At 41.6% G+C, this 27,186-nt stretch overlaps 1 protein-coding gene across 4 annotated transcripts in view; it reads left to right on the forward strand.

Moving 5' to 3' along the window:
- Positions 1-17,837, forward strand: part of ZNF451 (zinc finger protein 451) — a 38,038-nt gene extending 20,201 nt beyond the window's left edge. For all 4 annotated transcript variants that reach the window (XM_084826840.1, XM_084826843.1, XM_084826841.1 and 1 more), the window contains exons 7-15: positions 153-279; positions 897-1,050; positions 3,019-3,166; positions 3,733-5,360; positions 7,527-7,664; positions 12,449-12,579; positions 13,079-13,265; positions 15,746-15,811; positions 16,888-17,837. In XM_084826840.1, coding sequence (XP_084682966.1) covers positions 153-279; positions 897-1,050; positions 3,019-3,166; positions 3,733-5,360; positions 7,527-7,664; positions 12,449-12,579; positions 13,079-13,265; positions 15,746-15,811; positions 16,888-16,946 — 2,638 coding nt within the window. In that variant the 3' untranslated portion in view covers positions 16,947-17,837. The remainder of the gene's footprint in view (positions 1-152; positions 280-896; positions 1,051-3,018; positions 3,167-3,732; positions 5,361-7,526; positions 7,665-12,448; positions 12,580-13,078; positions 13,266-15,745; positions 15,812-16,887) is intronic.
- The last annotated feature ends 9,349 nt before the right edge of the window (positions 17,838-27,186 follow it).

The raw sequence follows: 27,186 nt of genomic DNA on the forward strand, positions 1-27,186 counted from the left end.
ACAAGTATATTTTAGCTAACTTGGTTGATACTAAATTAAGCTACAGGGTGGTAGTTGATTTTAAACTTCTTGTTATCATGGGCAATCCCCAAAATGTAAAATGTTTTGTAAAGCAGGTTACACGTAATGATGCTAATTTATTATTTTCTTAGGTTTGATCATTCTCCATGTGATCCATCCATTACACTACATGGACCTCCAGCCAATGCCTTTGCCTGCATAATCTGTAACAGAAGATTTCCCACCTCTCAACAATATAGTGATCACGTTTTATCTAAGGCAAGAATTTAAGGATAGGTATATTTTGACAAAATAGCAAGCTTTCCCCTTCTCAGAGGTATCCATGTTTTTGACCCACTTATACATGGACCTCTTCAGGCATCTTCACCCAAATTTAGGATTTGCCTTGATTCCTTATAGGTTGCCTAGCTTGTGAGGGGAACGTCAAATCTATGCATGTACCTCAGCATACACTGGATGAGATTTGGAAAACCACGTTTGCAGTGCAGCAAAGGTCCAGTATGGTCTTTGGCTGATACTGAAATTACCTTTTTTTTGTTGGCAGCTGTATAACTTTTGAAAAAAGAAATGCAGAGAATGCTATCAATTGAAATTGTAACCATTTTGACTGCTCAGGGTTTGGTTTGATATTGGTCAATTCCAGAACAACTGCTGCTGGTAGATGAATATAGCTATACATGAATTCCACTTTGCAGGATTAAGTGTAAGTGAAGCAAACGTTGCGTTCATACGTCTCTAGCTTTTAGTATTAATAATGCTCTTTCCACAGCAGGTTATAGAAAAATACTTTCTGTAACCTCGGGACATAAAACTTCTCTATTCATATAAAACTGACTTTCTGTTTTTGTTCCTCTCACTCCCCACCCCCATCTCAGGCAAGTGAAGGTGATGGCCATGAAAGAAATTATCCTCCTCAAAGTATTCAGTGCTTTGCATGTCCATGCTGCTTCCTCCTCTTTAGCATAAGAGACGAGTGTCTGCAGCATATGTCTGGGAAGAATCATTTTTTCCAGGCTTTTAAACTGACCGGTAGGTTGCTTCTTTTGATACATATTTTCTTTTCTGGCTGGTATAAATGGACACTGCATGATTTGATCCTTAGCTTCAAATACAGTAGCACTGTCATCTTCACCAGTGGGGTAATTTTTATTTTAAGGAAGTGTTTCTATTCTGGAAGTGTCAATAGAATGTGCAGTTTGGCATGTCATTTTTTGACCCACGCTAAATGTGCTGAACCTGCCAACTATAATGCTTTCATTTCTCCCCACTGTCAGTTGTGCCAGTTCCTCCTAGACTTTGTAAGCCAAGATGGATTCTGTCTTTCCTACACACTGCCCATTAAGAAGCTTTAGCAGATCAAATCATACCCTCAAGGTCATATACAATTCCAGCTTCTTAAGAATGTGGATGTGTAGCTTGTGTAGAATAGAAGGAATTAGAAGCTTAGATTCAGTTGTGGTGGCTCCACAGCTCTATTAATTGATTCATATACTTTTGCCAATCTGGTAAAGCAATACATACATACATACATACATACACACACACACACACTCTCTCTCTCTCTCTCTCTCTCTCTCTAAGGTAGATGCCAAGAAAGATTTTTCCTGGGACAATGTTTGTTCTCTACAGTGTGGCCAAGGCTTATGCCACCCCACCCCACACTCCAATATATGTGAGGTTCATTAAAATATACTTGATACTGTATTACAAATGTTTCTGGGTACAGCCATATGTACTAAGTACTGTGTTTCTTTCTTGTAATTTCATATTTCAGAAGATGGCAATGTAATTGTTTTCCTTCTCTCTGGTTTAGGAATTTTCTGTTTCTCCTGCGGGCATGGGGGGGCGGCACTCTCTATGACATTGGGTACTGTTAACCTGTTGCTTACTACTTTGGATTTATAGCTCACCATCTCTTGAAGTCTTGGGACAGGAAACAGATCTAAAGCATGTGCAAAGTAACTTCCAGGAGCGCCCTAGCAGCCTCTTTCAGTACACTCCAATAGCCAACTCAAGACACAGACGAAAGGATTCTTTTCAAGGCTTTAATCCTTTTACAACTTAATGACTCTTTCAGATGCTAATCACCAGCGACTAAGCAATGAACAGCAGAGTAGCCTATGCTCTGGATATGCAGTTGGTCCCCGTTTGAAGGAGAATCACTTGAAGACCCTGAACTTATGGGCTAGGGAGAGATCCTCCCTCTTTCCCTTGGGTCCACAGGACGCGGCCGTTGCTTGAGCACCAAACGGGCACTACGCCTCCTTTCCGCGCCCTCCATCACTCGTCGCTCTCTGTGTCGAGCGTCTAGCAAGCCCCCCTCCCGTACTCTCTCACTGCCTGGGTCACTATCTATCGCAGGAATGCTGGCAGGAGGAATCTCTGCCAGCTGCTGTGCCTGTGAGGGATGAGCAGGCTCCTCTCCCACCGATTGCTGATCCTCCTCAGAATCAGAACTGCTCTGGGGTTCTATCGGCTCAGTTTCCACCCTGACAGTAACTAAAGTCCCTGCATTCTGACCCCATACCTGGGCCAACACTCTGGAAAGATGCTAGGGATCTGACTGTTACATTTCTGAAGAATAGGGAGTTCCGTAGATATGGGGTAGCATCTCAGGATTTTAGTCAGCCCAGCCTAACTGTTCAGACTTGATGCATTCATGGTTTTGCTGATTTGGCACTTGTTTAAATCATTTGTAACTCTTCATTTTCCAGTTAGCTTGCAGCAGTGCACCACCTGGTTGTTGATAGGAGAAAGTGTTTTTTTTATGCAAACTCATTGAAAATGGCCAGCAGCCCGCAACATACTCTGGTGTATGGTTCAGTGGTGCCTAAACGAAACCTAATCTGTACATCAGCCTTCGCTGCTAATGTACTGGAGTCTAGATTTGGGAGCCCCAGGGAGGTTGACATGTGGGTGGCCCTCCCTTTGTATAGGGGTGTGACCAGATTACCTTTGGTCCCTTCTAACTCAGTCATGCTATGTATTCCATTGCAGGGAAACCAGGGAACCCACTTCCTTTGCCTTTCCCAACCTATGCAAAGAACCTTCTAATCTCCTTGTGCAAAGAAGTTCCTTTCCAAGTGAAGTGCACATCCTGCCATCAGGTGTTGCGTTCCCACGTGGAGCTAACCGCTCACTTCAGGTTTGTGAAGGTCTTCACACTTGCAGAACGAAACTGCAGACTTGTCTTTTCTCTAAATATCAGTTGGGCCTGAGGTGCATTTTCAGTTCTGACACATGTCTTCTTCCTCCTCCGTGTATTTTAAACATGGAGATGTTGGGTTATCTAATGCTAGAAGACTAAAATAGTCACATATGCAGCAACCATAAAGTTGAACTATAGCAATACAGGGGAAAGAGCAATACACCATAGCTACTGTATCCATATATACTTTTCTGCCTTTAACGGCCTAAGAAGATAGAGAATCAAGTTTCTACCAACTGCCAGTCTTGGTTTTAAAAGGCTTTGACAGGTATCTGGGGGTGTTGCTACTGCAGGAGAGGGATGTGAAGGGGGGGAGCATGAGAGATGTTGGTATGGCAGCAATTGCCTTCTGATAATTTCTTTGCAAGGTTGGCCTAAGCTTGGCAAATGATGCATGCCCAGCAGCCAGAAATAATGTTGAGAATGTCGATTGCTTCTAAGATAATCCTGAATTTTTTATATGTGCAGCTGTGAAGGTATTACTGAATTCTTTCCAATTCTAGAACTCGTTGTCGTAATGCTGGTCCGATAGCTCTGTCAAAGAAAAGCATGTCCCAGGTTGCTGAAATATTTAAAGCCAATGGTTTCTGTCACAGCTGTGGCAAACTGTTTGCCAGTGACAATGATATCAGTCAACATGTTTCCGAAACGCTACACAAGGTTAAAGTTTTCACCACAATGGAAGAATCTGTCTTGATGATCTGTCATATCAATGAAGGGAATAAAAGTGCTCCTCGACTACAGAAGCATGTAAGCCTTTTAAAATCTTCTCCTCTGAAGAGACCTTTGGACTTGAATGTATCAGTTGGTGATAATAGAGAAACCATTTCAAAACGAAAAAAGGATTTGGAAGGCAAAAGCCAAGAGGTTAGCAGCGCTCAAACTGTTAAAACCTGGATATGTCAATGTGATCTGGCATTTCCTTCTGAGGAGTTGGTAGAAAAACATATTTTTTCTGAAAACAGAATCTGCCACAAATGTGGGGTTTGTGGGAAATTTGCAGAAAGTTCAAGCATCATCCGTTTGCACATGAGCCGGTTCCATGGAGGAGCACACTTGGCTAACTTCATCTTCTGGTGTCGGGCCTGCAATGTACCCCTTCAGAGGGAGGACGATGTTATGGCCCATGTGACAGAACTTCATGGTGGGCACAGCTTCTATTGTGAGAAGAACATTGCTGAGGATGAGCTTGCGTTACCATCTGATACACTATGTGGTAATTCACTTGAACAAAATGGCCAATCTCCAAGCCCTATGGAAGTGTCTCCACTTCCAAGTCCGATGGACATGTCTGAGAGAACCTCCCCCCAATGGCAGTGCCGCATGTGTGAGGAAATATTTGACTCGGAAGACAGTGTAAAGCAACATTGTGCATCACTAGAGAGCCATCATTTTCACAGGTACAGCTGTGGCTTGTGCAAAATGACATTTCGGAAAACAGAAACACTACGTCGACACTGTCAGGACAGGCATAATAATGTTGTGCAGATTAAATACTTCTGTGGGTATTGTGGCAACCTCTTTTTTGATGCTGAGGAGGAGTTTTCCCTTCACTTCAAGAGTTTACATAGTGTGGATTACCTGTGTGTTTCTGAGGAAGTAGGGACATCCATCAAAAATCTTGAAGTAGTAGAAGAGAGCAACCTTCTGAATTGTGGCTGTCGGGAAAAATACAACTGCAAAGAAAACAGGAAGGCAGATTATGAGAGGTGTCAAGAAGCCATGCTGGAAAAAGGCAATCTGTGGTTCCGCTGCACTTCATGTTCCTCAACAGCACAAAGCTATTCTGACATGATGGCTCATCTTGAGAGCCACGCAAGCAAAAAAACAGACCAAGAATTGTATGTAGTGAGGTGTGGAGCATGTAACAAAAACTTCAGTGATATTGCAGTTGCCCATCAGCACTTTCATGGCAAGCATTGCGTCTCACAAAAGCCCCAACTAGCCTTTGGATCTCCAGCAGAAAGTGATGTCTTCCAGTTCTCTGCCAGTGGTTCCTGCATGGACAAGAAGCCTGATAAACTGAGGCTAGATATGGCTACATCAAGTACATCAGAGAAAAAGGTTTTGAAGTTGGGAGATACAAACAAAGAACAGGTTAAGAAGCCATATTGTGAAGTCCTTGGCCAAGGTAGGTAGAAATCCTGGTATACTTTTAATGCACGAATGAATATGACTGCTTAGAGAACCTTGCAGAGCACTTTAGTTATTTATTAAATTTCTATACTGTCCAGTAGCTGAAGCTCTCTGATCAAGCTGAAAAGGTAACATTTCATATCTTCTATCTAAATAATGCAAATTTTCTTGATATAATTCGTGTCTGTAGTGATGTGAGAAACCTTTTTAGATTGGACCTTTTGCAAGCCAGCGATGAGACATTTGGTGGTCTTGCACCTGGGTGCTGTTTGCCAGGAGAGCCACATGTGGCTTTCAAGCAGTTCAGGGCAGTGAAGAAAGAGAAAGTTAAAAGGAGGTGCGGGATGGGCACTAGAAGTGATGACCATTTGAGACAGGAGGCTAAAGGAGCAGTGAGGTATATGAGGATACTTATTATATTAGAGGAGTGGCAGTCGTATATGTTAGGGAGGGAGATAGCAATACATTGGCTGGTGCTGTGCAGTGGAAGTAGTGGCGGGGCCGGGGGGACAGCTGGATGTTCGTGGTGAGACGTGAAGGGATAAGCAACTATGGCCTGAACTATCTTGTGGTCGTTGATCACGTTGAGATTTGTATCCAGCCCTTAATTAGAGGAGCTTTTGCCATGTTTTCTGGAACTGATGGTAAAATACATGCTGTGATGGATTTGGCTTGAAAGACAAAACCAAACCTTGTAACCTAGATGCTCCGCAGTGAGATAGGCTCCCCCTGTACACCAGCCTCTATAGTGGCCTGTGATCATTTGCTGTGGCTCAGTGGGAAGTCTGTAGCAAACACCTGATATGGCATCTGCTGTTAGGTCTATGTTGTGGCCTTCCCATGTCTGACCACTGCTGAGTTGCCAGACAAGCTGGAGTCAGTTTTCATGCTCTCTTTTTGAAGAAACTCTTTTACCGTTAGTCTTTGTAAATGGGATTGTAATGGGCAGGAGTTCTAAATGCACCTTCTTGTTGTGTAAGGAGGCTATAAAATGCATACAGAAAAATATGTGGCTGTAACTTAGACTATGCCTCTGTACAGATATTAACCAAGAAAAAACTAGGCATCTTATAGTTAGAGATCTCTTAAATCACCCCCACTCGTCCGTTGTTTCTCTGATACTCTTAGGGTGGAAACAGATATTCTGACTGTGGGAGATCTTTGATAGATACCTTCACAGTGGATACTAGAGATTGTTGGATCATGGCAATGGTGCTGGGAGATAAGAGGTTTCCCGTGCCATGTCTGCTTTGGCCCTGGCATTAGTCTACAAAAGCCTGCATAAGTGAGGATGGTTCTTCACTTGGCTAATACTCATGGTGCATTATTGCCATTGAGGGGCATATTTTATGGTTTGGGCCTTTGCTGAGTGTTTTCAAACTATAATTCTAGTATTTAGGAAGCCTTTTGCGAGGCGAGTTCGCAGTTTTTCAGTAGCCTTCCCAGCAATTCCTATAAAACAAAATCAGCTACTTCCTAAAAATCTGGAACACGTGGCAAAGAAATCTCTACCTTTTTCCACTTCTCATGGCCTTCTTCTCTTTCCACATGATAGCTAGCAACTGTTTGATTGCATGGATATGTGGCCTTTTTTGAGACAATTGTGTTATGTAACCCCATAGTATTGGTTTGGTTGGTGGGAGTAATGACACACTTTGAGTCTGTATTGTTGGAGCAGGGGGGAAAGGAAGGAGGAAAACTGCACCAAAATACTGGGAGTGGAGGGTTGAGAAGCAGTGAACTGTTTAAGTGTTGAAAAGTGTATTTATTTGCAAAATCGTGCCAAGATTAATCCATCTTGGCATGATTTTGTTAAAAAGTACACTTTTCAGCACCTAAGATCATCTCTTCCCCTTTTCATCTGTATTCTTGCCCCACTGTTTACAGTCACTGTCCCCTTTTTGGCAAATAACCATCTGAAACCAAACTGGCATCACATGAAAGTAAGCAGAAACTTATAATGGAAAAGGTTCCTTGAAGTTGTTATAAATTTGCTGAAGGAGGTGCTATATTGAATTTTTACAATTTTAATTATATTGAGTAATTAAATATAAGAAGGGGATTTTATATTTTGAAAGCTGCCTGCGATACTGACTTCTACAACTGATGAAACACAAATACATTTTGATTATTCTTCCCTCTTCCCCACCCCCGAATCTAGATGATGGAGATCTACCTGATCTTGATTATTTGTGCACCATGACACATATTATAATGATGGATTTGGATAACTGGGGAAGCTTTTTTCATCAGTTGCCTGCTACCCTTAATCAAGGAACTTTTATCTGGGGTTTTCAAGGTAAGGAAAGAAACTAACAGTTCAAGCATAACAATAAAAGTCACACATAAACAGACAGCTTTGTAGGGGCTGAGAGAGATTAAAAGTCAGATGTTGCCCACATTTCAGAATGTGTTTTCCTTTGCTGCTTTATGCAAATCAGGGGTGGGGAACCTCTTGCTGGGGGCCCAATCCTCCAGGGTTCCACAGATGGGCACACACCCTTCCCTTGGCCGTAGGCCATTTCCCCCAAGCACCAATCTTTTGATTTCCCAGCTTTTGTGCAGTTTTTTTCCCTATTCTAAATGGTTTGAAATGCTTCTTCTAAGGCTTAGGGAGCAATCCTATTTAGATAGGCATCTGCCTCCAAACTCAGAAGTGACTGCCTATGCAAAGTAGGGCAGGAGAAGCACGGAGGGTATCGTTCCCTCCGTGCTTCTCCTGCCCTACTTTTTTGGGTAGAGAGCAGATTGTGGCTGTCCAGCCGCGGGAGGATGGAGCGTGGGAGGAGGCTGCTGCATGACACATTGGATGTGTCGTACGGGCATTTCCACCCTCCCCGGAACGCCCCCAGCCACGCCCGTTTTCAGCCACTCCGCACTCCTCTTGCGAGTGTAGAGGACAGGGCTGTTCCATGCTGCCTCCGAGGCAGCGCGGAAGTATCCCGTGGCCGTTTAGCCACTGTCTAGCAGCCATAGGATTGCTCCCTTAGATACTTGCAATAAGAGCTAAAATATGCTGATAGTTTTTATTCCTGGCCCCACCTCTTTTGTCCTCGGCACTGCTTACCTCTGGTAGGCAGTGTCCCCCAAGAGTTTCTCCGAAATGGAATCTGGGCATTGGGCAGAAAGAGATTCCCCAACCATGATGTAAAACGTGAGCTAGAGCATCTAGGAACCGAATAGCATCTGTTGAGGCCGGTTCATGCCATATATCATCTGAGGCAAAACCTGGTAGTTCTTGACTCGTGGACTACTTAGAATCTCCTCTTCAATTTTAAATAGGTTTCTAAGTCTTGTCGTTGTTGAAGGGGGGAAAAAGTGAAAATGTGTAAGTTGTCACACTTTAATCCTAAAATGGGCATAGGACAGTAAGACCTTTTATAAGCCATTATGTGGAAATACATTCCGTTTAGTTTGGTGGAGTGTAATCCTTTTTTTGGGGGGGGGGGAATACTTTTTATTCTATTTTTTATCTTTATAAATGAAATAAACAATACCAACCACCTAATCAATAACTACAATTTCTCCACAATACAGTATTCTTAGGAGGACACAGCAGTAATGAAGGAGGAAAAGAAAAAAAAAAGAGAAAGAAGAAAAGGATTAAATTTAAACTCCATTACACAGAAACTTCAAATCCCATTCCACTTAAAAATTATACCTATAACATTGGCAATATTACAATTCAATACAGTTTAAATAATCAACCTTACATTTCAATATCATATCATCAGTCTTATAGCAAGGAAGCAGGCCTAGAGTTCATTTCTAGTAACCATATATTGCCCTTCAGCTAATATATAATATTAAAGCTTAACAATTTAAACAGCCAAAAATCTTAGTAACCAATAATGATAGTAATAATAATAATTAAAAAGGAGATTTAAAAGGATTAATAATAATACTAACAAATCACTAATAAAATTTATAATATTGTATGATAATAAATCTTAAAATCAACCTTACAACAATCACTAATATATTTTGTACTAGATATATAAATGAGTGTGCACATCTCTATACACCCTCAGACAGTAAATTTAAGTACAGTATATCATATCCATTTTAAAAAGAAAGGATTTAAAGAAAAAAGAGAAAGAGAAGGGGGGGGAAAATGAGAGAAGATAAACAAAAAGAACGGATATATATATGAGCAATTATCTCTGGCCTAGGCTGAATCTTCCAGACTAAACAAAGCCAGTTAGCAAAACATGTTTGTAGATTCCAATTCATGGTGGTAGAGCAGAACTCTCATGTGATTTTCTATTTAGCCACACCTCTGCCATTTCATGATTTAGAAACTTCTTCATCTGGCCTTCAGAAAAAATGCAAAATGTAGCAGGATATTTTAAGTGATACTGTAAGTTCATTTGTTTTGCCAGATTTTTCGCCTTGGTAAATTGCCTTCTTTTATCAGCAACCTCTTTGGTGTAATCCGGAAATAGCATAACTTTATCTTGTTTCCAAAAAAGGTTTCCACCCTCTCTTGCCAAACGCAGGATATAATTTTTTGTGGAGATTCTTGCAAATTGGACTATAACCATATAACCAGTCCCTTTGGCATTTGACACACGGAATGCCTGCTCAGTATCAAATGAATAAGCAGATGGCACAGGGAGTATCTCATGCAGGAACCTATCCACAAAAGTAGAAAAATTTACATCAGTAGATAATTTTTTAATACCAATGATACGTACATTTTCTTTGCGTACAGAAGCCTCCAATTGAGAAATTCTGACAGAGAAATTGTTGAAAAAAGCTTGTGATGTTTTTTTCATTCCCTGCCACCCGATCTTGCAGCTCATTAATCTTCACCTCCATTTTTTGCCAAGAAGTGTTGATTAAATCCACAGCCCTTTGCAGGGTGGTGATGGAATTTTGAATAGTATCCAGTCTCTTTGCCAAGAAAGGGGTGTGTGTGGGGGGGGTAGGCAGAGAACCTTTTTTTCACCTTAAAGTAGTCATCCTTCTCTTCAAACAAATCTTGCAGGTCCTCGAATATTGTTGATATATCTTAATCCATTCCTCAAATGTTGTTGGTGTTTCTTAATCCATAAACTACAGTGGAGCACATCAGCCCTATTTTCTCCCATTTAGATAGGAGGTTCAAAACAGCTTTGAACGATGATTAAGCTCTGGCAGACTAGCTCCAGAGTCCAGCCCCCCTGCTAATACGCAGAGATAGCTAATCTTCTGAAACTTGATCCAAAGCTGCTCCTGCCCCCCCCCCTTTTCATTCCAGGGGGGAGATGGAAAGGTTTTTCAACCTTTTAAAAAGCTGTTTGAAATAGCGTCCCACAGAAGCTCCATGGCATGCTGCAAGGGCGACATTGGCTCCAACCGGAACGGAGTGTAATCCTATGTATTTCAACATATTGACCACTATCTTGAGAAGAGTATAAAGGGACTGAACTTCTTCTTTCCAGTGTTCTATGAATCGCAATTCTCGTTCACAGCCCGTGCGTTGTGGTGGTGTTGGGTGTGGGGAGGGAGTTGAATAGAAGATTTCTGAAATCAGTGAAGAAGAGAACCTGCAGAGAAAGGGGGCTATTGAACAATATTGATGCAAAATATCATAACTGAAACTATTAATAAGATGCATCTGGCTGCAGAATTTGGTGTATCACCAAGCTTGAGAAAACGGGCCTGTTTGCACGTCACGACAGCCCACCGCAGTGTAATTTACAGGGCTCTTGCATTGTGCCATAGTTATTTGGGTTATTTGAGGGTGGTTTAACCCTTCAATTCTTGCCACCTGGGTTTATGCAACGTGACAAGCCACAGCAAGCTGGGCTACTACGGGTGCCTCGCAGGCAAATTAAGCCACAATGGGCTGTCATGTCATGCAAACCAGGTCAGTCTATCAAGGATCAGTTAAAAGAACTAGAAGAAAATGGCTACGTTCTAGGTCAGTTTTGCTCAGAAGAACTCTTTTGACTCCTGAAGCTACATAATTTAATTTAACTAGGTGTTACCATCCTTAAATTGTGTTTTTCAGGGCATGTAATAATAACTGGGAGAAATAAGTAGGTAGGGCTTGAGTGTTCTTAGATTAGTCATGCACTGGGATAATAGTAAATAGAGTTATGCATGGTGTGGAGAAAGTGGATAGCAAGACATTTTTCTCCCTCTCATATAATACTAGAACCTGGGGTCATCCCATAAAGCTGATTGGTGGGAGATTCAGGACAGATAAAAGGAAGTACGTCTTCACACAGCGCGTAGTTAGACTATGGAATTCACTTCCTCAAGATGTGATGGCTACCAATTTGGATGGCTTTAAAAGGGGATTAGACAAATTCATGGAGGATAAGGCTGTCGGTGGCTACTAGTCCTGATGGCTATATGCTACCTCTGGTATCAGAGGTAGTATGTATGTGTACATCAGCTGCTGGGGAACACAAGTGGGAGGGTGCTATTGCACTCATATCCTACCTGTGGGTTTCCCCCAGGCAGCCGGTTGGCCACTGTGTAAACAGAACGCTGGACTAGATGGATTTTTGTTCTGATCCAGCATGGCTCTTCTTAGGTTCCTATGAGGTGGGGCGGTGTGCGTGCATGCAAGAGAGAGAGAGAGGGTGTGTGTACACAGGACGGGGGACTCCCTTACTGTATAGTGAAACTCCAGAACACATGTACTTGGATATAACATTGTGTTTAAAACCAAAAGAGTCAGAAACTTAAGGTGGACTATCCCTTACAACCTGAAGACATATTTTCCTTTGAATGAAACTGGGTACAATCTTAAAAAACAAAACAACTTTTATAAAAATGTGATGGGGTCAGTTAAAGCTGCTGAACACAATCTGCAGGTTACGAGTTGGCTATTCCTGATGAATATAGTAGTTGCAAAGTTCTCCAGCATTCCTCTTTTGATTCGATGCTCTACTGAGAGCTTAGAGTTGGGCGTGTATAATTCATTGCATATATCAGCCATACGCAACTTAGATTAGATGCTTTCCAAAAATGTATATCATTTTTTGTATTGCTTTCAGAACACTTAGCTTTTCCCCCTCAAAACTTGCACTGGCAGCGTTTAAGTGAAGTTTCTAACAATAGCTGCCTTTTTGTTTCTTTGCTTAGGTGGGCACAACAACTGGAAGCCACCTGTAAATTGCAAGATTTTTAATTACCTTAACAAGATTGGGTGTTTCTTCCTCCATCCACGCTGTAGTACAAGGAGAGAGGCTGCTGACTTTGCAATCTGTGTGCACGTACGTTTTCAGGCTTCGGTGTTGATAAGATGAATAGGGGATGATTGGGGCCTCTAGTCTTTAATTTTCATTATGGGTGATGTTTTGAAAAACATTCCTGCCTGTTTTTCCTCTGGTGCACTTTTACTTCGATGGGAATAGAGTTTAGGCCGATCATGAGACTTGAGAAATTCTAACCTAAATTGTTTTCTGACCTTCCTTTTATGACACAGGTTGTCACTTTTAAAATGTGCACGTGCCTAAAAGCTTCTTAAAGTTGTAGTAGCATATAAAGATGGAGGCGTGGAGCAGGGGTCAGCCTGTTGTTCTTTCCAGCTTGCTCAGTCTGGCTGTCAACTTCTGGTATACATTGAGAATCCTATTGCAATGCAAAAGACTGGGCTACATGACATTCAAGGCACTTCCACCCTTCCAACTTGTGAAGTATCTTTTACTAGGGATTTTTATGCCAAATGTCTTCATGTTAATTACAGACTTCTAATTTTATTCCGTTTCATAGGTGGGCCGTCTGGATGAACACCTTCCGAAGCATATTCCTTTCACTATTCTTTCTGGAGACAAAAGCTTTCTAGAGCTGGAGGACCAGCTGAAGATGACTCAGAGGGCAACCCGCATTCTAGATCCTCATAAGATTGATGCCAGTATAATGTGTGCCTTATTAAACAGCATTTCAGATACAGCCAAAGGTATCTCTATGCTAAGCATGTGTCACCTGGTAAAAGAAACTGATGCAATTAAAATATTTCCATTTATTGAACAAGTAATTTCCAATCAAATACTGTAGTGGCCATTTTTGACACAGTTTTAACAAACTAGTTGATTCTCTATACGGTGGGGAGAAAGTAGATCAGGATTTACTGGTATATCTCTGGGTGATTTGTATTAGATTAACAAGGGTTTCCAGCTCCTGATGGTTTAACAATAGTGACGACAAAAGGCCTTTTTCTCCACCCTAAGTTAAAGTGCTTAAATCAAGAAAGCTTGGAGTAGATACATGTGAGAAAGGATTTGTGTACAAGCTCCAGTTCTGGTACTAAAAACAAGTTCCTGGGCTGAGCATGTACTCAGAGGCACCTTTTTTCCTCTATTCTATTTCCACCTTCCAGAGCCACTATTTTGCACCTGGCTCGGACTGGGTAGACCTTGGGATGCGAGACTTCTCGGATCCGCTTTTGTTTTTCACTAAAGTCTGCCCTGCCCAGTCCTGCTGTATACTGCAGAAGCTCTGCAACATGGGCCTAGCAACTACAAAATAGAAAATGAAAGAATCCTTGAAGTGTGCAGTATGTTTGTACACTTTGAGGAATAGCCCAGAGCTCTTCCTCAAAGCTCCAACATCTCTAATTTAAAAAGCTAGGCACACTTACAGTTCACAATTTGGCGTATAATGTTTTAGAAATTAGCGAAAATTTCATTCAGATTCCTCTTAGAAGCAGATTGTCCCTGAGATCAAGGTAAATTCAAGAGATAGAACTACCCGTCCCAAAATTCTCCCTCCCATTTCTTCTTCTTGCCCCTCTCTAGATTCTTAATTGCTCTTATATCTCTTCAGATCTGGAGCTAAGGCACGCACTTGCTCACCAATCAGCATAACCTCTGGTTCACCTGATTATTGAAACTATTATTTTGAACCAGTTTTGTCTTGGAGGACTTGTTAGAGATTCAAGACAACTAACAGCTCCCTCTTAAGTTACCATTTCTGCATGGGAGCTGCTACAGAATGGCCCTGTTCGGCTGCAATTATGGCTTTTGGCAACAATTTGTTGGTTAATTAACAAATTGTGGGGAGGCAAGCCACTTCCAGTTTCAAGCAACAACCTACAAATGCGACATTCATAGTTTGCTTCATGACATCCAAACCTGGGCACTTACGTTATTCATGGGTTAAAACAACCCCAAGTTAACCCAGAAGCGAACTGTGGGTTAACTTGGGGTTGTTTAACGCGTAAACAACCCCAAGTGCCCAGGTTTGGACGTTATGGAAACAACCTATGAATGCCACATTCGTAGGTTGTTGCTGGAAGCATGCATGTCCCCGCAATTCTTGGGTGGGTGGGTTAGATTAGTTAGTTTTGTTAGGTTAGTTAGTTTCATTAGGTTAGTTAGTTTCGTTAGGTTAGTTAGTTTAGTTAGTCAGTCTGTCTGTCTTTTACTGTGTTGTTCACCACTCCGAAATCTTCTGATGTGGAGCGGTGTGTGTGTGTGTGTATAAATATATATATATATATATATATACACACACACACACACACATATATATATATATATATATATATATACACACACACACACACCGCTCCACATCAGAAGATTTCGGAGTGGTGAACAACACAGTAAAAAAATAAAACAGCCGGTTAATTAACCCATGGATTGCTGCCGAAAGCTGCTATGTCCGAAGTGGGTCCATAACTCCTTCCCATGCTGAGAAGGAAATGTCTGAATGGGGCCTCAGGAGAGTTGAGATTTGGGTTCACTTCTGGTTCACTAAAAAGAACAAGAAGTCTCTTCTAAACCTACTTTTGGGTTCAAGTTCAGTTCAACTCCCTAGGGGATCACAGAATATGCCTAACCCTACTTATGTAATCCATATTATCTAGAACTGAAATTTAGATGATTCAGAGTCCTGTTTGGTACATTGTAAAAAAAAAAAAAAAAAATCCCTGTTGAAAAGCTTTTGAGTTGGTCACATCCTGTGCAGTTGTTATATGTAACAATGTGAAAAGCATATGCAAGTCTCGTCTTCTCACTGCGTGAACGCGCAGTAAAATACATGGACATGCAATTGACCATGTGTGATTAGATTCTATGCTCGTTCCTACATGGAAATCAAGGGTTTAAGGATGCCTTTCAAAACAGACCTGGCTAATGGAAATAAAACCCCAGTTTCCTTAAATGGAGGCTCATTCCTGGGTGTCACATTTGCCTCCTGAGCTCAGGGGAGCATACGTGGTTTTTCTCTCCCCTGCCTCCACCCTGTTTATCTTCATAGCCACCGTGTGAGATGGGTTAGCTGTGTTGGTGTTGCTTTCTGTTTGAGGGTATTGTCTTTTGAATGGAGGTACAATAAGATGTGGCAGCCAATTGTTAACAGTCAAAAAAGTTCAAAAGAGGAAAGCTAGTTATGAGTGCCAGAGTACTGCATAGTTAAATTTGTGTCTGTTTACAGAAAGTGAAGAGGAAGATACTCCAGTGGCAATGCAGCCGTTTTTGGAAGAAACAAAGGACCAAAAGGGTATGTCTTAATTTACATGCAGGCTGCTTATTCAAAAAGACAAAGTGGCTATAGAAGGGTTTGATAATATTACCAAATGTGGAATAATCTAGAACACGTTTTTCACTATGGAGGTATATTCCTGAGCAATAAGTGCACTGTGGAGAGAAAAAAACACACTCCGGAAAATAGCCGGAGAAAAAAGGAGACTATCCACAAAATGGTAGTTGCCTTAACTGAACCACTGATCATGAGGCAGCTACTTTAAATCCTTGTTATAGATTTCCTTTACTTACAGTCTGGCGATCCGAATCTGAGGACTAGTCCATACACTCTGGCACTTGCACATCAGTTTCCCTGGGTGAGCGGGGCTGTTGGCAGGCTTGTGATTCATTTCAGGATCACATGGAGGCAATGGTTGTATGAACCAGCCCCTTTGTGTATGGGCTGTGCTTGTACGGCCTCCACAATTTGTGTTATTGCAGCTGTTCTTTTTAGAGCTGCTGTGATGACACACATCATGACAACCATGTGTACAGCCCCCACGCATGCCTCCAAAGACTATCATGTGGGAACTGCCAGTTGTATGCACCAGCACAAAAAAGTAGTGACTTGCTTTAGGGAAAGGCCACAACTCAGTGGTAGAGCGCATGTTTTTCATGCAGAAGACCTTGGGTTCAATTCGTAGCATCTCCAGGTAGGGATGGAACTGTGGACGGTTGCTGCCAATCAGTGTACACAATATTGAGCTAGATGGAGTAATGGTTTGACTCGGTCTAAGGCCATATTCAAGGCCACCTAGTCAGATCATGCCAGAGACAGGATTACAGCCCAGGACCAAGACCTACTTGGTTTCATAGTAGGAAGGTGGTCTGTTAATCCTGCAAGCATATAAACACAAGGACTCTTGTTGTATCTCTCACAAGTATTCAACAGTGGTATTCACCTGGCACTTAAAGGTTGGTGGGGTGTTTTTTGGTGTTTTGTTTAACAAGGCACTAATTGGGAAGCCAAAACTCTCACCTGAGTCAGTATCCAAACTAACTGTGTAACTATTACTTGCTGCTGCAGTTTCAAATTCTGAAGTTTTTATGCAGGTGCAGAGGAAGATGCAGAATTTCAAGAAGCAATCAGACGAAGCCTTGAGGAAATATGAAGATTCTTAAGATTAGTGCAGCAAAACATCCAAACTGCTTCCGAGTAACTGAAATGTGTTCATCATTTTATAAAGATTAAAAAAATGCTGGTTAATATTTCAAGGTCTCAATGGCACTTGAAAGACCTGAGTTATATCAGCAACACTTAAGTACAATAAGCTGCAGTGGAACTCAAGCGCACTTAACTGTACACTGGATTTCAATCAGCATACTTCGTTGCTCAAGCAATAATGGTATATGAAAGTGGTACGTTAAAGTATACTTAAAGCTCAAGGATATGGCAGTTCCACTGAGCCACAGGATGGCTTTTGTTTCTTCTACCTAGTCTGCAAACTAGGCTTACCTTATGATTTATCCTGTCTTTCTCTCTTTTTTATAACTTTGCTTTCCTTTTTGAATTTTAATGTACCTCTTTTGGAAGCACTGCTAACCTGTTGCGTGTGTATTTCTAGTACAACCATTGCAATTGGAATGAGTATTAAATCCAGATTTTCTGGGACCATCTTGTCTTTGTTGATTAGTTCATAAAGAGAAGATTAGGCACTAATCCTGAAGTTTACAGTGTAGAGGTAAACTCATGAGGTGGCTTCACTGTGACTCATGAACTAAAACTGAGTGACTAAGGTCTAGTTATTTCCTGTTGCCTGTATATTTGTTCTTATGTATATTTTATTTTGAGAATGAATGCAATGACAAATTGACTGGGCTATGTCTATATTTTGTTTTCTGTCTTAATAATCCAATGATTTATTTCCCCCTCTTTTTGTCATCATCTGAATAGTGTAACTACAGAAAGGCATGACCTTTCTACGTTCCTACATGGTTAATTTATTGTGGCTATTTCTCAGAGCAGAATTCTATATTTGAGCATAATTAAAATGTCAACAATTTTTGTATTATGTCCTCATTTCAGCCAAATGCTGCTTGAAAGGCATACAAATTGATGACTCAGTTTCTCTAGTTATTTTCACTATGCATAGAGGAGTGGAATGGAGGAAGTGTTGATTTTAAACCTCTGATTCCACTATCGGCCTCCTTAAGATGTGTTTTGAAGTGACTAATTTTGCGTTAAAGCTGCTTAGCCATTCTATTGGCATAAAACTGCATATATGTCAATCCATAAATATAATACAAATATCAAGAAGCTTTGAGAAAAGAGTGTTAACTGCTCTTGGAAGGAGAATATTCTCTACAAAGGCGCTAGCTGTTTATTGAGTTTTCTAGGCTGCATGTTTAAGGGGAAAAAGAAGCCTGTAACCAGGTGGCACAGCCTAGTGGGAAACTTGGACATGTATTTGGGGAGACCATAGGAACTTCTTTCACAGGCCTGCCTGCCTCTCTCTGAGGTTGAAAGTGGCCTAATGAGCCTTGACCAGCTCTTGGGTTGATAAGGATCACTTTTCAGGGGTATTGGTGTGGAAGGAGGGGCATCCACTATCCCTGATAGACAGCTTTCCCTTCTTCCATCTTTACATCCCTCTGTAGTGAGCTATGGCCTCTTTTTTTTGTTTTGTTTACTAGGGCTAAATGAGCTGCAGGCAGCATTAAGACCCAACTGATTACTAGGCTTCCAGCCTTCTCAACTTTTGTCCCAGCATTGCAACTCTGCTAGGAAGTTTATTGTATGCAGCCTCCTTCATAAATCAGAGTATTGGCTCTTTTTTCCTGATCTGTTTTTATTAATATTGGCAAACTAATAGTATGCTCCTTCTTTTTCCAGGATTCCTCAGCCTGCCATGGATGTGTGTGTGTATGTGTTTGTGGTTGTTTAGAGTTCAGAACAGGAAAAGGTATTGGGTACCCCTGAGACTATGATCCTGGTTTGCACGTAATGACAATCCATGGGTTGTCAGGGCCATGCAGGAGCGAGCGAGATAGTTTGCTGCCTCCTGCCTGCTCACCTTTTCTGCTTCACATCCAGTTTAGAAAACAACCCAGGAACACCCTCCATTCCTGGGTTGTGTGATACGATGTGTGAACCTGAAACTCAGGATTGTTTCCCTCTCAACAACCCAGAGTTCCAAGTTTGCACTTCATGCTGAACAACTCTGGAACAGGGGTATTCCTAGGTTGTTTTCTAAACCGGATGTGAAGTGGTGGGCAAGAGGCAGCATGCTCTCTCCTGTGTGGCCTCAACCAACCATGGTTTGCATGTAATGACCAACTGTGACTTAAGTAACCCATGGTTGGTCATTGCATGTAAACCAGGTCAGTGTGTGGGTGTGTGTCAGAGGTGGGCATGTACTCCATTAATCTGTGCATATTATGTAAAACTGTCTATGTGCATACAATCTCTGTTCTGTAGGAAGAACTCAGGTGCACTTGATATTTAAACAGGAGTGCTCACTCTTTAAAAAATGTAATTAGGTTTTAATGCAAGACAAAATAAAAATATAGTTTTTCAAAAGAGCAGTCAAAGGAGAAGGGTGTCCTGCTGCTGCCTTCTTCCATATTCTCAGGAGAATTGGGTGGCCGGGGACCCTTATCCTACCTTTTGTTTCATGTGCAACATCAGAACTCTTAGCTAAGGGGAGATGAAGGAGCAGCTCCCAAACTTGTCCCCGTCTTATGAATTTGTACTGCAACCTGGGCATATGGATCTCATATGAATAACTGCACACAGGCTAAGGAGACAGACTAATTGTTTTAGTAGGAGTGGTGAAGGTTTTGTTCAGTAGTCAGTAGTATGACAGTCAAATCATATTTAAAAAAGTTCTTGCAGTGTTTACTAAACTCACATGCAACTCACTTTTCATAAATGTTTGGTACCACAGCCCCTTCATGCATTACACCCCATTCCCTAGTCATTGGGGGTGTTCACACAGCACACTAACCAACACTGGTTCAGTGTGGGTTGTTGTTGAACCATGGGTTGTTTGTTGAACTGAGGGTTGGTGTGTTGTCTGAACATCCGCAGGGTGGCTTGTTAACCATGCAGTGTGGCTTATTTTTCTCAAAGAAGCCACCTTGAGAGCCTATGGTTTGTTGGGTTGTTCAGGGGGGTTAACAAGCCACCCTGCAGAAGATGTCCTGAGTTCAGACAACACACTAACCCACAGTTCAAGCAACCCACAATGAACCACTGAGTGTGGGTTAGCATGTTGTGTGAGTATCTCCATCCCTGCCCTCAGCATTAGACACACCACTGGCCTGGCCACCTGCGTCCATACATCGCTCAAACCATTTCTAATGCAGAACACGAGAAGTGTTATGGTCCTTGCAACATCCCATTCACATATTCAACACTAATCCCACAGCAATAAACTGCTTTGAACCTAACTCAGCTTGGCTTCAAAAATGTGTAGACAAAATCTTTGTGATGCTGAAATTTAGGTTTCAATGTGGCTTGCCATCTTCATAATCAAATAGCAAGTATAGATAAATACTAATTCACTGTTGGTGTGTAGATATAGAGAAATGCTATGTATGGAAACAAAAAATAACTGCTCCAGATTTTATTGATTGATTTGTGACAGCTATATACTGCTAAATATAAAATCCCTCAGCAGTTCACAATAAATATTAAAATCACATTTAAATACAATATTAAAAACATTGAAAATTTCAATTAATTTAATTGCAGCCCAGGGAAAGTCTGGGTGAATAGGTGCATTTGAAGGAGGTGTTTAAAAGGTGCTACATTTTTTTGCTTCCTGGACTGCACAAGGGAGGATTTTCTAAAGGATGGGTGCCTCTAACAAGAAGGCCCACCGTTGGGGTACTGCGTGGTAACACTCTGTTAGTTTCGGAAGGACCAGTAAGGCCGCCTCTGATGATCTGAAAGGTTGCCTGGGTACATATAACCAAAGGCGGTCTGCTAGGTACCCTGGTCCTAAGTTCTTTAGGTTTTGTATGACAACAGCATATCCTTGTGCATGGCTCAGTAGCTAATAGGTAGCCAGTGCAGTTCTTTTAATACAGGTGTTATGTGAGCATAGCTGGGTGTCCCAGTAAGCACCTTAGCTGCAGCTTCTGAACCATGTGCATAGAGCATGTTGCAGTAGTCTAATCGTGGAGCTAGATGTCAACATAGTGGTTGACTAATGCCACTAGTAATTAGGTTCTACATATGTGCCCTTTTCAAAGCCATTATTCCCTTCCTGGTGCTGGGATTCTTGACCTGAAGCAGTGAAGTTGCAATCCTATGAACACTTACCAGGGAGTAAGCCCCACTGAGCATAAATAGAATTATTATTGATTAGATTTATATATATACCGCTGAACATATTAAAAATATATCTAAGTAGTTATAGAATCAGAGAGGTAGAGGGGGCTTTGTAAGCCATCTGGTTTCAAACCCCTGTTAGAGCATCCTCAAAGCTGGCTGTTGAACCTCTGCTTGAAGACTTCCAGTGAGGGAGAGCACCCCCCCCCCCCCGGTAACTGGTTCCACATGTCTACTTCTGAGCACACATATGTAGGATTCTGATGCACCATAATAATACAGTTATTATAAAAGTGATACAGGAGAGAAGGAACTGGTACTGGCCATCTCCCAAGAAGAGAACATACTTGTCTGTGGCTGACTTGAAATGGTTTCAAACTATCTTTTTTCATCTGTGCTTGGATTATGCCTCTGTCTGTTCATAAGCTGTGTTGCTTTCCAGTGGACTCAAGTATCTTGGCTGCTTAGTTGCTGCCAGTTTGCTTTCTGTATTCTTCATTTCAAAGATTTAGTACATGTACATACTTTTTATACTTCATATACAAGTACCCAAACACTTTCCTGGGCATCTTTAACATTACTTGAAGGCAATCCAAGTAAACACAATGGCAAGAACCATCCGTCCCACCTCATAAAAGCATGGTTCCCTATAAATAGAAATCTAAACCCTACTTCGGCTGCATGCCATTTTTTTCTGAATGAGATACCATATGTTTCTAAGAGTGTCTAGTATCATGGGGTTCCCCCCACATTTTATAAACCGATTCTGTTCTGCTTTTTTCCCTCCCATATTCTACCTGCAGCATGATATAATTTCTGCTCTTCCCCCCGCCCTAATTCTATTAGTTTGTTAGCACCACCATTCTGCTGTAACAGTATCCACATGGATTTGCTTTTAGCTATGTGGATATAACTGAATGGGAATCCTCCCTAAGGGAGAGGGTGCCTTATAAATCCTGCCAAACTGCCTCCGGCATAATCCCAGCAAAATGACCCTGGCCAGAATATTTTCTGTTAACATCTGACTATAACGCCACTTAAAGAGCATCCCTGGCTTCTCTGAAGTGATGAACAAAAACTCCACATAGAAAACTAGTATGTCTGAGGAAAATTTAGGGTATTGTCATGCTAGTTTTCTGTCAGCAGGAAATTTTATCCTCTGGGGAGCAATTGAACATATGCAACTCTCCTTCTGCACATAATATGGTACAGTTCAGGAAAAGCTTTACTGCTTCTCTTTCTTAAAAAATAATCATACAGATTGCATCTGGCTCCATCTTTGAGTTAAACTCCGTGTTATATGAGAGTTATAAGAATTCCTCATTTTTTTTCCTGAGTGTTTAGGGTAGGGAGCTGCAAGAGGATATTTGGACTGTGAGAAAGAGGATCTAATCCTCTGCTCCACACCAGTTCCCCGACCCTTAGAGGTTTTATTCCCCTCCTGCGGGTGAGAAGGGGGAATGTCGCTTCTAAAGTGGTACCTGCCATTTGTTTTGTAAATGCATTAAATACAATTTTTAAACAAACTTCTGTTTGATTAATTGGAGGTACCTTTTTATTTTAAAGTTTTTTAAACTATTATTAAAATTTTGAAAAAGACAACAAATACAAAGATATTATTGGTAAGTACCAACATAAATACACAAGTACTAACACAACAAAATATTAAGTTAAATAAAAATATTAGAATATTTTCAAGGAGTTGAATAAGAGAAAAGAAATTGCATGGTTAGATATCACAAAATTAGTTCCAATGTTTATATATAGACTCCATTTCTCCATAACTCTATCTGTATATTGTTTCCTTACATCTTGATACATGGGTTTAGTTAAAAACATGTCCATCCAAAATAGTTCTTAAAGATTTCCAGTGAGCAGCAATGCAAGCCTAGTTGCATAGTGTAGTTTTATTTTATGTAGTCCTACACCCCTTCAAAGTTATGCTTAATGTTTTTGTTAATCTTGGAGGTTTCCCATCCCAGATACATAAACATTTTTTCTGCCATTTTGAAGCAGCTTCAGCTTCAAGAGGTAAGTTTGCAAATAAAAATAATTTGGGAAGTAGAATCAACTTCAGATGTTTTTTCCTCACCGTGAGATAGGGATGTGACATCAGTCTGCAAGGTCTTTTGTAGCCTCAATAAGATCATGGCTATATGTTATGACCACTTCTACATACGTTAGTATACGCCACTGAGTTCAGTATAACATACTCCCCAAGTAAGCGTGCATAAGACTGCAGACTTAATTTTAGAATACACTTCAGTTTGAATGAAACTTTAGCCTTTGTAGTAAGTAATGTAACTCAAACCTTCCAGAGGTATATAGAGAAAAAAGGGGCTGAGCATGGGAGAATCAGACCTTTAAAAGTCATAATGAAATCCATTAGTGAGTGAATATTGTCTTGACATACATGTTCTTCTAATCCTTCCAACTATGGTTAAGTTTACATAACTGTGAGGTCACAACATTCTTTCATAGAAGGAAAGTCTTCTGTCCTCTTCAAATGCTTATTTATAGAGAGACTTCCAGTAACTACAAGGACTCTTACAGAAGTCTTACAGTGCCGTTTTATACTCACATTCAGTTCTTTCTGAGTAAAGTTTTTAAAAACAAGTCTGAAACCATGGCTGAACATTTTGCTCAATTTGCCAAAAGGCTATTGACTTATTTTAATTTGGGTGATGCATTTTACAGCACTAATTCCCTCAGGTTTGTATATACAAAGCTGGAAATGGAAACATACATTCTTAAGGATCGATTAGAAACTAGAATTGGCTATACTTGTTGAGATGAGATAGCTCTATAATATGCTCTGTAGTGACTTAAGAAAACAGAAATGGGTTAAAAGGTAAAAACTGGTGTGTTTATTATGTCAGTTCCTACTTTTATCTATGTGCCATATTCTACTCTATAAAAGAATCCTGTCCTGTCATTGTTATAGATCAGCCTTCCCCAACCTGGTGCCCTCCAGATGTGTTGGACTACAACTCCCATAACCCCCAGCCACCTATGCTGGCTGGGGCATTGTGAGGGTTGTAGTCCAATATGTCTAGAGGGCAAAGTTGGGGAAGGCTGCTATAGATAAATATGGCTGCCTTTATGAAATATGGCTGCATCTCTGTCTCCAAAAGTATGACAGGGAGGTATGTTATGCTGCCCCATGTGTGAACGGGACCTACAGCTAGTTCAACAAAAAGGTAGCAGATCCTGAAAAAAACAGAAATGTGCAGAAACACTAGTTTCCGGAACAGGGCATGTCAGAGCTCCGCTAACCTGTCCGATCCCAGAAATGAGTGTTTCTGGTCATTTCTGGGGTTGCTTTAGGAAATGGTAGGTCCTGCTGGAACAACAGAACTGGCAGAGGTGCGCCAGCAGCATAGGATACTGCCCCCAGTTACAACAGATGTACTTCATGTATTGTGTGCCTCCATTTCCAGCATCTACAGCACTCTAGATATAGTGATCATGATTAAGGTTGTGTGTTGTATGACACTAATGTACAGTGGTTTATCAATAGTAGTCTGTCACTGTGAAGAATAGATAAGAGAAAGATCACTCTATTTTTGCCACTAGAAAAACACAATAAAGTAGTTCACCAAATGTATCAAAGCAAGGCCTACTTCAGGTGATTGACTTGGTCACTGAAGAACATCCCACTTCTTCGCCTGGAGAAACTCTTAGGTAGCTTTTGCTGTATGTTTTGGGTCATTATCCATCTGCAATATGAAGCGGTGTCCTCTCAGTTTGGCAGCATTCGGCTGAATCTGAGCAGAAAGTATAGCCCTATGCACTTCAGAATTCATCCTGCTGCTTTCATCAGCAGTCAGGTCATCAATAAACACCAGTGACCCGGCTCCATTGGCAGCCATACTTGCCCATGCCATAACACTGCCTCCACCATGTTTGACAGATGATGTGGTATGCTTTGGATCATGAGCTGTTCCTTTCCTTCTCCATACTTTTCTCTTCCCATCATTCTGGTACAGGTTAATCTTGGTTTCATCAGTCCAAAGAATCTTATTCCAGAACTGGGCAGGCTTTTTAAGGTGTTTGCTGGCAAAGGCTAATCTGGCCTGTCCTTGAGTGTTGTCAGTGGTTTGCACCTTGTTGTGAGGCCTCTGTATTTACATTCATAAAGCCGTCTCTTGACTGTAGATGATGACAATGACATGCCTACCTCCTCAAGAGTGTTCTTGACCTGGCTAGATGTTGGGAAAGGATTCCTCTTCACCATGAACAGAACTCTGCGGTCATCCAGAAATAATGGAACAAGGATAACTCTTTTGGCAGTTGGCCTCTGGACACCACCACATCGAAGTTGAAAGGAAACACACCCAGATGGGAGCGAAGTCAGGACTTCCAGCTGTAATTCAAGGGCTTTGACAAAAGTGGGGCACTAACCATCCAGGAAATACAGCCAGTGGCATACACACACACCCATCGTTGGTGGCTCATAAGTAATGGAAAGAATGGCTGACAAGCAGCTGCATGGCCAGGTGTGGCCTGTTTCCTGGGTACCCCATGACCAATCAAGCAGATAAAAGGCCTGGAAGTGGTTCTGAGTGTTACATTTGCATTTGGTGGCTGTTCACTGGAACTCCCAACATGAGGTCCAAAGACGTGTCCATGTGAGTGAAGGAGGCCATCATTAGGCTGAGGAAACAAACCCATCAGAGAGATAGCAAAAACAGTGGGAGTGGCCAACACAACAGTTTCGAACATCCTGAAAAAGAAGGATTTAACTGGCAAGCTCGGCAACAGCAAAAGGCCTGGAAGACCACGGAAGACAACTACAGGGGATGACAGCAGAATTCTGCTCATGGTGAAGAGGAACCCTTTCACAACATCTAGCCAGGTCAAGAACGCTCTTGAGGAGGTAGGCATGTCATTGTCAACATCTACAGTCAAGAGACGGCTTTATGAATGTAAATACAGAGGCTTCACAACAAAGTGCAAACCACTGGTAATGCTCAAGAACTGAAAGGCCAGATTAGCCTTTGCCAGCAAACACCTAAAAAAGCCTGCCTAGTTCTGGAATAAGATTCTTTGGACTGATGAGGCCAAGATTAACCTGTACCAGAATGATGGGAAGAGAAAAGTATGGAGAAGGAAAGGAACAGCTCCTGATCCAAAGCATACCACATCATCTGTCAAACATGGTGGAGGCAGTGTTATGGCATGGGCATGTATGGCTGCCAATGGAACTGGGTCACTGGTGTTTATTGATGACCTGACTGCTGATGAAAGCAGCAGGATGAATTCTGAAGTGTATAGGGCTATACTTTCTGCTCAGATTCAGCCAAATGCTGCCAAACTGAGAGGACGCCGCTTCATATTGCAGATGGATAATGACCCAAAACATACAGCAAAAGCTACCCAAGAATTTCTCCAGGCAAAGAAGTGGGATGTTCTTCAATGGCCAAGTCAGTCACCTGATCTCCACCCAATAGAGCATGCTTTTCACTTACTGAAGACCAGACTGAAGGCAGAAAGACCCACAAACCAGCAGCTGAAGGCAGCTGCAGTAAAGTCCTGGCAAAGCATCTCAAGGGAGGAAATGCAGCATTTGGTCATGTCCATGGGTTCCAGACTTCAGGCAGTCATTGACTGCAAAAGATTTTCATCCAGGTATTAAAGGCAACCCTTAAGTTTGAAATGATGTTGGTTTGTTCCATTACTTATGAGCCACCAATGATGGGTGTGTGTGTGTATGCCACCGGCTGCACTTCCTGAAGAGTTAGTGCCCCACTTTTGTCAAAGCCCTTGAATTACAGCTGGAAGTCCTGACTTCACTCCCATCTGGGTGTGTTTCCTTTCAACTTCAATGTGGTGGTGTACAGAGGCCAACTGCCAAACAGTTATCCTTGTTCCAATATTTCTGGCCCTGACTGTAAGAACACAAGGGGTAGCTGAACTGCAGTCTTGCATGTGGGGAAGGTTTTAGTAAGAAATTCCGTTAAAGCAATGCAGCCAAATGTCCAGTAGTATCCATTTGTGTAACATAATTAGTGCAACAGGAAAAGTGGCAATTTTGCCACCAAAATTCAGTGATGCATCAACAAAAAAGGGAG

This window comes from Heloderma suspectum, chromosome 1 (genome assembly GCF_057233095.1).
Source record: "Heloderma suspectum isolate Gila_16-S chromosome 1, 16-S_ref, whole genome shotgun sequence".
In the NCBI taxonomy this organism is placed as follows: Eukaryota; Metazoa; Chordata; class Lepidosauria; order Squamata; family Helodermatidae; genus Heloderma; species Heloderma suspectum.